Raw genomic sequence first — 12,121 nt, forward strand, 5'->3', positions numbered from 1 at the left:
CTGTGCTGTGAGTCACATTAATGTTTTTTTTAATGCATTTTAACTTTCATAGAAATTGTCTTTATTTTAGTGAAAAAGTGTATATCAGCAAGTGAATATAGAATTTAAACAAGGTTAGTTCTTACACGTGCAGGCACTGAGATTTGGGATTTAGAGAATATTGAACATAAAAATATGTACAACCATAGTGCATGTGGCTGTCAGATGTTGCAAAAATTCAATTTTTCACAATATGATGCCTTTCAAACAAAACTTGGATTTGTTCTGGCATGTTGAACAAACACCACACCCTGGTGGGCACTGAGTCGATTTACAACAACTCAAATGTTACAACTTGTAAAAATGTCAAAAGGGTGAATATTACATCCTTAAAATAGTGTAATAAGTATTTGTTGTTGCCATACAGTTGAAAAATGTTACTGGGACAAAGAAATTATTTGACTCTTACTGTTACCACAAAGAAAAAAGACATTTATTTTTGGCAGTGGCCACGATGAAAATTGTTATTACAGCCCCATTTGTCACAGGATTATAGTGTAGATATAGAGTTCACTGATCATTATTACATTATTACATGTTTAGCCGCATGTTCTCCTTGAATTGCTGGCTGTCTGAGTGGTGTCCAAAAAATGAGGTGGGCTTCATAGATAATTGGCAAAGCTTCTGGGAAGACATGGTCTTGTTAGGAGAGACGGCATCCATCCCACTTTGGATGGAGCAGCTCTCATCTCTAGAAATCTGGCCATTTTTATTAAACCCTCCAAATCATGACTATCCAGGGTTTGGACCAGAAAGCAGAGTTGTAGTCTTACACACCTCTGCAGCTTCTCTCCCCCTGCCATCCCCCCAGTACCCCATCCCCGTAGAGACGGTGCCTGCTCCCAGACCACCAATAACCAGTAAAAATCTATTTAAGCATAAAAAAATCAAAAAGAAAAAATAATATAGCACCTTCAACTGCACCACAGACTAAAACAGTTAAATGTGGTTTATTAAACATTAGGTCTCTCTCTTCTAAGTCCCTGTTAGTAAATGATATAATAATTGATCAACATATTGATTTATTCTGCCTTACAGAAACCTGAGTACAGCAGGATGAATATGTTAGTTTAAATGAGTCAACACCCTCGAGTCACACTAACTTAGAATGCTCGAAGCACGGGTCGAGGAGGAGGATTAACAGCAATCTTCCACTCCAGCTTATTAATTAATCAAAGACCCAGACAGCTTTAATTCATTTGAAAGCTTGACTCTTAGTCTTGTCCATCCAAATTGGAAGTCTCAGCCAGTTTTATTTGTTATTATCTATCGTCCACCTGGTCATTACTGTGAGTTTCTTTGTGATTTTTCAGACCTTTTGTCTGACTTACTGCTTAGCTCAGATAAGATAATTATGCGGGTGATTTTAACATCCACATAGATGCTGAGAATGACAGCCTCAACACAGCATTTAATCTATTATTAGACTCAGTTGGCTTTGCTCAAAATGTAAATGAGCCCACCCACCACTTTAACCACACTTTAGATCTTGTTCTGACATATGGCATAGAAATTGAAGACTTAACAGTATTCCCTGAAAACCCCTTTTTGTCTGATCATTTCTTAATAACATTTACATTTACTTTAATGGACTACCCAGCAGTGGGGAATAAGTTTCATTACAGTAGAAGTCTTTCTGAAAGTGCTGTAACTAGGTTTAAGGATATGATTCTTTATGTTCTTCAATGCCATATACCAACACAGTGCAGAGTAGCTACCTAAACTCTGTGAGTGAGATAGATTATCTCGTCAATAGCTTTACATCCTCATTGAGCACAACTTTGGATGCTGTAGCTCCTCTGAAAAAGAGCCTTAAATCAGAAGTGCATGACTCCGTGGTATAACCCACAAACTCGCAGGTTAAAGCAGATAACCTGTAAGCTGGAGAGGAAATGGCGTCTCACTAATTTAGAAGATCTTAATTTAGCCTGGAAAAAGAGTCTGTTGCTCTATAAAAAAGCCCTCCGTAAAGCTAGGACATCTTACTATTCATCACTAATTGAAGAAAATAAGAACAACCCCAGGTTTCTTTTCAGCACTGTAGCCAGGCTGACAGAGTCAGAGCTCTATTGACCCAAGTATTCCTTTAACTAGTAATGACTTCATGACTTTCTTTGCAAATAAAATTTTATCTATTAGAGAAAAAATCTTCATAACCATCCCAAAGACATATCTTATGTTCGGCTGCTTTCAGTAATGCTGGTATTTGGTTAGACTCTTTCTCTCCGATTGCTCTGTCTGAGTTATCTTCATTAGTCACTTCCTCCAAACCATCAACATGTCTATTAGACCCCATTCCTACCAGGCTGCTCAAGGAAGCCCTACCATTAATTAATGCTTGATCTTAAATATGACAATCTATCTTTATTAGTTGGCTATGTAACACAGGCTTTTAAGGTGGCATGTAATTAAACCATTACTTAAAAGCCATCACTTGACCCAGCTATCTTAGCTAATTATAGGCCAATCTCCAACCTTCCTTTTCTCTCAAAAATTCTTGAAAGGGTAGTTGTAAAACAGCTGATCATCTGCAGAGGAATGGTCTATTTGAAGAGTTTCAGTCAGATTTCAGAATTCATCATAGTACAGAAACAGCATTAGTGAAGGTTACAAATGATCATCTTATGGCCTCATCTCTGTGCTCGTCCTGTTAGACCTCAGTGCAGCTTTTGATACTGTTGACCATAAAATTTTATTACAGAGATTAGAGAATGCCATAGGTATTAAAGGCACTGCGCTGCAGTGGTTTGAATCATATTTATCTAATAGATTACAATTTGTTCATGTAAATGGGGAATCTTCTTCACAGACTAAAGTTAATTATGGAGGTTCCAACAAGGTTCTGTGCTAGGACCGATTTTAATTCACTTTATACATGCTTCCCTTAGGCAGTATTATTAGAAAGCATTGCTTAAATTTTCATTGTTACGCAGATGATACCCAGCTTTATCTATCCATGAAGCCAGAGGACACACACCAATTAGTTAAACAGCAGGAATGTCTTTCAGACATAAAGACATGGATGACCTCTAATTTCCTGTTTTTAAATTCAGATAAAACTGAAGTTATTGTACTTGGCCCCACAAATCTTAGAAACATGGTGCCTAACCAGATCCATACTCTGGATGACATTACCCTGACCTCCAGTAATACTGTGAGAAATCTTGGAGTCATTTTTGATCAGGATATGTCCTTCAATACGCATATTAAGCAAGTACGTAGGACTGCTTTTTTGCATTTGCGCAATATCTCTAAAATTAGAAAGGTCTTGTCTCAGAGTGATGCTGAAAAGCTAATTCATGCATTTATTTCTTCTAGGCTGGACTATTGTAATTCATTATTATCAGGTTGTCCTAAAAGTTCCCTGAAAAGCCTTCAGTTAATTCAAATGCTGCAGCTAGAGGTACTGACAGGGACTAGAAGGAGAGAGCATATTTCACCCATATTGGCTTCTCTTCATTGGCTCCCTGTTAACTCCAGAATAGAATTTAAAATTATTCTTCTTACTTATAAGGTTTTGAATAATCAGGTCCCATCTTATCTTAGGGACCTCATAGTACCATATCACCCCAATAGAGCGCTTCGCTCTCAGACTACAGGCTTACTTGTAGTTCCTAGGGTTTGTAAGAGTAGAATGGGAGACAGAGCCTTCAGCTTTCAGGCTCCTCTCCTGTGGAACCAGCTCCCAATTCGGATCAGGGAGACAGACACCCTCTCTACTTTTAAGATTAAGCTTAAAACTTTCCTTTTTGCTAAAGCTGTTATATGGCTGGGGGGGGGCTGGCTGCCTTTTTGTTTCTGTCCTTTGTTTCTCCTTCCAGGTGGTTTGCATTTGGGACTGAGTGGCTGTGTTGCTGAGGTTATCAGGACCTCACCCTGATCACCTGCGGCTCGTCAGGACTCACAGCTGAGGTGCATCTATATGGATTGGAACATGGTGGCATTTAAGACTGGAGTATACAGTGTTATTTGCCAGAGACTCGACCTTGTGACCAGACGGGTAAGATCGTCATCTCGGGAGCCATCTCATCATCAGTGGATGCAGAGAACGTCCGGGGTTTGATGCACGGTCTGTGAAAGAGGAGGGGGTGAGGTCTCACGCTCGTCAGCACACTTCCTGAGGTACGTTAGATTTTGTGACTAACATTTATACAGTCAGTAAATGTGGTGTCCCTCACACCTTTATTGTATTGAGCTGTATGTTAGTCATGTATCGGCTTCCACTGCAGTGGAGTTTTGTGAACTGGATGTTCCATGCCTGCAGGTTGGAAGCTGATTAGTAATGAAGCCAGGAAGTGTTTGCTGTTTGTACACCTTTAAGTGTTCTCTCTGTGTGTAGAGTGTGGACTCACATAATGGTTCCTTCTTTCACAGACTCGGTTTGTTGCGGCCACCTGGGGGGTGTCGGCGGGGTCCTTGGGTCCGAACAGCTTCTGGCTCCGGACCGTTAGCGCTGCTGGGAGCGCACCACGCCAGACTGCACTTTCTGTTATTTTTGTATCACTGTTATGTATTAAATTCAGTTAGCCTTTGTACCGTGCTCTGCTTATTTCATACTGGGTCCTTCAAACGCTGGTCGGTTCTCCGAGCTGCGTCCGACACATAACAAAAGCTTATAGTTAGGGCTGGATCAGGTGACCCTGAACCATCCCTTAGTTATGCTGCTATAGACTTAGACTGCTGGGGGGTTCCCATGATGCACTGTGTTTCTTTTTATTCACCTCTTTTTGCTCTGTATGCACCACTCTGCATTTAATCATTAGTGATTGATCTCTGCTCTCTTCCACAGCATGTCTTTTTCCTGATTCTCTCCCCTCAGTCCAGCAGAAGACTGCCCCTCCCTGAGCCTGGTTCTGCTGGAGGTTTCTTCCTGTTAAAAGGGAGTTTTTCCTTCCCACTGTCGCCAAGTGTTTGCTCATAGGGGGTCGTTTGACCGTTGGGGTTTTTTCTGTAATATTGTATGGCTTTTGCCTTACAATATAAAGCGCCTTGGGGCAACTGTTTGTTGTGATTTGGCGCTATATAAATAAAATTGATTTGATTTGATTTGGCATTAAATCGTAATTGCATGTATTGTAGTAGTACTGTGGCAGTCTGCCCTCACAGGAAGATGGTATCAAAGGCCACATGCTTAAAAGAAAAAACTTGGGTAGAGTGCTGAATGTTTAACTGTGGATAGTGTTTGAAAAGTGTGGAGCTACATTATTGAAGTTTTGGTGCTTGTTCGCCTACTTCTGCCACGACTTTCAACTAATCTCCATTAAACTTGGTCTGTGAATGAAGGTTGACCCTGGTAATTTAAAGGGTTTGGGCAAAGGTCAAAATTGTTGTCATTGAAAGGTGTTTTGTTTTTTTTTAATGCACCAATTTGGACCAATCTTACCGGACATATGAAAATGGATTGTAGGATTCTGTCATGTTTGGTGAAGGTGTAAGGTCCCACAGTCGACAGTGCATGTCGGAGCACAAACCAAGCATGAAGTCAAAGGAATTGTCAATGGACCTCCAAGGGGATTGTCTTGAAGCACAAATCTGGGGAAGGGTACAGAAACATTTCTGCTGCTTTTAATGCCCCAAAGAGCACAGTGGCCTCCATCATCCACAAATATAAGAAGTTTGGATCCACCTGGACTCTTCCTAGAACTGGCCACCCATCTAAACTAAGCTATCAGGAGAGAAGGAGGTTAAACAGGGAGGTGACCAAGTACCCAATGGTCACTCTGCCAGAGGTCCAGCATTTCTCTGTGGAGAGAGGAGAACCTTCCAGAAGGACAACCATCTCTGCAGCAATCCACCAATCAGGCCTGTATGGTAGAGTGGCCAGAGGGAAGCCACTCCTTAGTAAAGGCACAGGGCAGCCCATCTGGAGTTTGCCAAAAGGTACCTGAAGGACTCAGACCATGAGAAACAAAATTCTCAGGTTTGATGAGACAAAGACTGAACTCTTCGGTGTAGATGTCAGGCATCATGTTTGGAGGAAACCACGTACCATCCCTACAGTGAAGCATGATGGTGACAGCATCATGCTGTGGGGATGTTTTTCAGCAGCAGGAACTGGGAGACTCATCAGGATTGAGGGAGATGAATGCAGCAATGTACAGAGTCATTCTGGATGAAAACCTGCTTCAGAGCGCCCTTGACCTCAGACTGGAGCGACGTTTCGTCTTTCAGCAGGACAGCACACAGCCAAGATATCAAGGTTCAGGACAAATCTGTGAATGTCCTTGAGTGGCCCAGCCAGAGTCCAGACCTGAATCCGACTGAACATTTCTGGAGAAATCTGAAAATGGCTGTGCACTGACGGTCCCCATCCAACCTGATGAAGCTTGAGAGGTGCTGCAAAGAGGAATGGACAAAACTGCCCAAAGATAGGTGCATCAAGCTTGTGGCATCATATTCAAGAAGATGTGAGGCTGTAATTGCTGTCAAAGGTGTGTCAACAAAGTATTAAGCAAAGGGTGTGAATACTTACGTACATGATTTCTTAGTTTAATTTTTAATACATTTGCAAAAATGTAAAAAAAAAAAAAATTTCATGTTGTCATTATAGGTTGTTGTGAGCAGACGTTTGGGGGAATTTTTTTGGAATAAGGCTGTAACATAACAAAATGTGTAAAAAGTCAAGTCCTGCAAATACTTTCCGGATGTACTGTACATATGTAGTTGGAAAATGTGCTGAACAGTCAAAATAACTGTTTTTAAGGCAAACATCAAAATACAACTTTAAACCCATTTAACTTAAAGTACACAATTTACACATTCTAGCCATATATTATTGTATTAGAAACTAATGTGCAAAGATAGACTGCCAAATCTAATTTACTTATAAGTAAGGATTAAACATCGAAAAGCTGTGCACGACGCAGAGTCTAACACCACGACGCGAACAAAGAAATTCTGTTTGTGCATGTCTGCCCTTTGTCTTGGCTACTGATAAGAAAATGTTCCATCAATTCATAGTCAAAACTGGTGGGGGTGGGGGGGGGGGGGTGCTTGGAGGGACATTTGTTGCATTGTTCTGGTACAGGTGTTAATGTTCATGAATGTAAGGTGTGATTGTGTAGTTGGAGGCTACATGCATTCCTATTAGGATGATAATCAGAGTTTACAATTGGTCTGTCATAGTCTCCGAAGAGAGGACCATCATCTCCAGGCAATGGGAGCCCAGTCACAGCAGGGAGTCCTTTGAATGCTGGGAAGAGACCATCCTGAGGTTCCTCTTCCAAGAAATCATGTCTGCACCCCCTACTAGATGTGCACAAAGACCCTAACTGGACATTTCCTAAGGTGAAGAGAAGAGGCTGCAGACTGCAGTAAAGGAACTGTTTCTGGGACTGTCATTGTAAATAAAATAATAAATGTTACAGTTCTTGTCAGAATAAATGACCATTCATAACAACATGACAGATTATTTTTCATGTTATACTTGTCTGGGACAAAAGCAAAACCCTGCTAATGAATCCTTAGTTCTGTATTGTTGTTCAGACAAAGAGTACAAATACAGGTGATTCTTCTCCCCATTTAGCCCAATATTACAATATTACAAAAAAGAAATTTTTGAAAACACCTCATTTTCAGCCCCAAACGCCTCCAACAATCTCTGAATGGCAGATTTTTTTTCTATATTTTTTACAGGGTTAACGCTAGTGTCACACCTTCATGTGACCACCAAAAAATACCTTAAATTTCTTGCATATTATTGGTATGAATGGAAAGGAAATCTGAGCAAATTTGTTGTTGAACTATTTAAGATCATTTTATTTTAGAGTAATCTTGACATAACTCTCACAATGACAATTTTTTTTCCTTCAAAGATTTCAATGATCTATTTTGGTTAAAATTGCAGATTACAGTACGATTACAGATTAAACCTTTCATTATATCAGTGAATTCTGGCTTATACGAGGGTGAGGGTTTAATGAGATGTAACATTTTACGAGAAACCAGAAGTAATTTAGTCAGATATTTTGGACAACGAGTTGTACTGTCAAAGTTTACTTCCATTTACATTTATTGCCCCATTAAATGTAAATTAAAAAAAAAAAAATCATACTACTGGATTATGCTTAAACAGTTTTTCAATCTTTTAGTATTTCATTTATGTCAGTAAATCTTGGTAACCTTTACAAAAAAAAATGTCACACAAAATTTGAGACATTTCTGCAAAAACTACAAAAGTTTATTGTGGGTCAAAATTCAGTGACATACAATAGGTGTGCAATGTGTAGGCACATGATGACACAGGCAAAAATTAACTATTTGACAATAAGTAACGCATCAGACCCTCGCGTACGTCGCTGCCCTCCTCCTCTACCCCCTGTGCCGTGGCCACCACAGGCTCAACTGCCGCTGCAGGCGTGTCCCATTCCATCTCATAAGTCTCTCCACGATTTTCACACAGGTTATGCAGAGCACAGCAAGTCATCACCATCGATTTTTGGAGTTGGAGATCACAGTCATTCGTCTTCACGAGGCAACGCCACCTCCCTCTCAGCCTGCCAAAAGCATTTTCAACAACCCCACGTGCTCCAATGAATTTTTTGTTTAACTGGTGCTGTCCCACTGGAAGCCGCCCAGTGTCATGGAACAGTTTCAAGAGCCAGTTCTGCAAAGGGTATGCCGGGTCTCCAAGGATGTAATAGCCAGCAGTCACCCCACCAATGTTCCTGGTGTGAGCTGGGAAGTAGTTTCCCCGGTTGGCTAACTCCCACAGTGTGGACATTCTCAGAACGTTGGCAGCATCCAAGCTCCCTGGCTGTCCAGTGAAAATATTCCACCAAAGCCCCTTGCCGTCAACAACACCTTGAAGGATGATTGAGTGCCAGCCTTCATGATTGACATAGTCACAGTGACAGTCCTGTGGGGCAGTGATTGGTATGTGGGATCCACCGATAGCACCAACACAGTGTGGAAGTCCCCACCTGTTCTCAAAGCAGGCAGCCATTTCTCTGAAGTTCTCCTCATCTGGAAAACGGATTTGTTCTGGCACCAACAAAGTCTCTACTACAGCACAAAACTCCTGCACACACCGGCACACAGTTGTGATGCTGACACCAAAAAGCTGTGCAATAGTCCGATACTCGGAGCCAGTAGCGAGCTTCCACAGTGCAATGGCCACTCTCTTCTTCAGGGGTACACATCTATGGAAAGATGTGTCTCGCCGCTCCATAACTGGATTCAGTTTGTTGCACAGGAAGCTCAGTGTTTCTTCAGACATCCTGAAGTTATTTAACCACTCCGTGTTGGTGAAGCTGGGAACAATCGCATCCCACCATTCGGAGTCTCGCTTGAACGCCCAGACAGATGGTTTGCGGCGGGGACGTTGCGACAAGAGAACCATCTGAAACAAACACACACCATACACATTTTAATTAGTGCTGTTAGGTGATTAAGAAATTCTAATTGATTACAAGGTCTGTGATTAGTTAATCTAAATGAATCATATTTTTTGCATCTGCCAAGGACATAATAAAATCATTAGCATTTATTTATTTGTCTGTCTGACTTTTAGCAGGATTATGTCAAAACTACTGCACGGATTCTCACCAAATCTTCCCCACGGATACATATTAGGGCATGGAAGACACTATTAAATTTTGGAGGTGATATGGATCCAAATCCAGATTCTGTATATCCAGTTTTGAGTTTATCAGTGTGCATGCGTGGAGAGCTACCTAACACCTCCGGGTCACAGGTCAATGCAAAGATCAAACTGCTGTTGCTGGCAAGAAGATGCTGTTTCTGAAGCAACACAATGGCTTAAAGAGCTGAAATAAGTTACACTGTTGACAAAAACAGTATGTAAACAATTCAAAAGTCAGTATTTTTTATTTATTTATTGGTTGGTAAGGTTAGACCTTAATTATGTGAAGCACCTTGAGGCAGCTTTGTTGTGATTTGGTGCTAATTTATTTTTCGTGTATTTGTGTTTGGGGACACAATATGAGTGAGAAGTAGCTCCGTTAAAGGTTTATAAATATAACAGAAGCGAAGCACCACAAAGCTCTCACTTATGGTAGACAAAGGCACAAACCAGAAATGGCACAAAACAATCCGGAAAAAGCACAAAAAAAAAATAAATAAATAAATAAAAAATAAAATCCTGAAATGGCACAAAGAATATGCCCAGTGGAGAAAAAGCCACAAACCAGACAACAGTGTCAGAAAAAGCCACAAACCGATGGGAGATGAGCACAGACACTATAAATAGCAGCTAGACGCTGCAATGGTTGCTGAGGTGCAAGAAATGCGGCCGCCACCTTGGACCGGTCATCGTAGTGATTCCACCACAGGGCACAGTGAAGGTTGTTTATTTTTATTTATTTATTTTTGTCTTTCTATAATAAAGTTGCTTTGTTCTTTGTTATTTTCTCTGTTCTGTAAATTGTCTTTTAGCACAGTGTAAAGCACAATATAAGTATAATGTATTATTATTAGTGCTGAGAGCTGCAGAGAGCTCTGAATGCAGTCCTCTTTTAGGGCTTTTAGCTGGAAAAATTTCACAAGCAAGTTTGTTCATGTGTAAGGCAAAAAGTATATACATATTTAAAAGGTGGGTGGGTCTAAGGGAGCAGAGCCCCCCCCCCCCCACACACACACACACTCGAAGCTGAAAGGTTTTTGCCATGCGAAAGCTCCCCTGAAGCATTTATGACTATCACATCATGTGACCCTCGGTTCTAGGGGTAGTCATGGTGGGTGAAGCGGATACAGATCTAATGAGGAAGCAAACCTGAAAGTGACTTTGCCGCGACACCAGGTCCCTGTGGCGGATGAGGCGATGGCACATGTGATCATTCAAAATAGCAGCATCCTCTTGGTTTGTTTGGGGCTTTTTTTTTTTTTTGTCATCATCCGAATATGTCGTTTAGCCATAAATTCCTAATCATACACTTTAAAACTGCTCGCTGAATAAACACGCAAGGAGATGAGTGCGAATAAAGACTTTAAAGATAGCGCAATTAAATAATCAAAATTAATGCTTTAAAAAGCCATAACTTTATTATTAATAGCGACAGCCTGCAGTCATTACAACGTTGTACACTGCACTTATTATTTATGTGCTCCTGGGAAGCTAGCGATGGCTATATTTAGCTTACCCTCATGCGTCGTCTGGCATCAGCTTGGATCCTCTCCTCTTCGGCATCATAATGTTGAATGACTTCCCAAAGTCTCCTGTACGTCTCAATCCTGTTTCGTCTCGCCGCCTGTAGCCTTCTCTTGATAATCCACACAAGAAGCAACAAACACACCACCAACTCGTTGTCGTCCATTGTTTATGTGATGGTGTCGCGTATAATCGACGTCACGGCAGTTTTGCGAGGGCGCGGCCGTTCTGACGACCCCGTCCACGTTGAGGAGGTGGTGCGTCAACTCAGAACATGACCTCAAAAAATGTGAACTTTTTACTATTCATAATAATAATGTAAATGTGATACCTAATATCTCTGTTGGGTTTGCACCCTGTTTTTAAAGAAATGAGAGGCACAAACACTGAAAAGAAACCAGTCAGAGAGAGACAAATATATAGATTTTTTGCTCTGCGCAGAGGAGGAGAACAATGAAGCAGCTTGTAAGTGCTCAGCTACAAAGCTCTCCTAAAATCTCCTCCTCTGGCCCAGCCTTTTATTTAGTTCAACATGAGAAAAAAACAAACAAGGACAGTCGGGAGAGGTTACACATGAGTCATGTCTGCAAGAGGGTGATAGCAAAGCGAGGTAACAGCTGAAACCTTCCATTCCTGCAACATGAGCCTTGTGGCTCGTCAAAGCAGGATAAGGCAAAATGAAAAATAGTTTGCTCAATCATGAAGAATGCAGACAACACGTCTTTCTTTCTAAAACCTCCTCTTCTCACAAAGAGGAAAAATAATAAGCATAAACTATAAGAAAATAAATAATAATAATATAAGCATAAACTAAAGAAAATAAATGATAATAAGAGCATGAAATATATAAAATCCTTGACAATCTCTGTTAAAGATTAAATAAAATATTGGGCTTGTAATAAGAGACCACCTCTCCTTAACATGTGCTCAGCAGAGCTGTGAGCATGCAAGTTGAGAGATGCAGGTTTGACTAAA

The 12,121-nt window shown here is 40.8% G+C and overlaps 1 protein-coding gene across 1 annotated transcript; it reads right to left on the reverse strand.

Moving 5' to 3' along the window:
- Nucleotides 1-8,186: 8,186 nt before the first annotated feature.
- LOC117519556 (protein ANTAGONIST OF LIKE HETEROCHROMATIN PROTEIN 1-like) lies at nucleotides 8,187-11,314 on the reverse strand. Its single transcript, XM_034180848.1, has 2 exons — nucleotides 11,139-11,314; nucleotides 8,187-9,379 (listed from the first exon to the last, which is right to left on the reverse strand). Exons 1-2 carry the CDS (start codon nucleotides 11,310-11,312, stop codon nucleotides 8,291-8,293), a joined length of 1,263 nt encoding a protein of 420 aa, XP_034036739.1. The 5' UTR covers nucleotides 11,313-11,314; the 3' UTR covers nucleotides 8,187-8,290.
- Between the last annotated feature and the right edge of the window lie 807 nt (nucleotides 11,315-12,121).

This window comes from Thalassophryne amazonica, chromosome 10, assembly GCF_902500255.1.
Source record: "Thalassophryne amazonica chromosome 10, fThaAma1.1, whole genome shotgun sequence".
NCBI lineage: Eukaryota > Metazoa > Chordata > Actinopteri > Batrachoidiformes > Batrachoididae > Thalassophryne > Thalassophryne amazonica.

Excerpts from the sequence above, each read along its gene's own strand:
- LOC117519556 (XM_034180848.1), bottom strand. The coding sequence starts at position 11,312 with ATGGACGACAACGAGTTGGTGGTGTGTTTGTTGCTTCTTGTGTGGATT. Across the intron at positions 9,380-11,138 it reads ATGCCAGACGACGCATGAGG|ATGGTTCTCTTGTCGCAACG; the intron begins GTAAGCTAAATA and ends TGTTTGTTTCAG.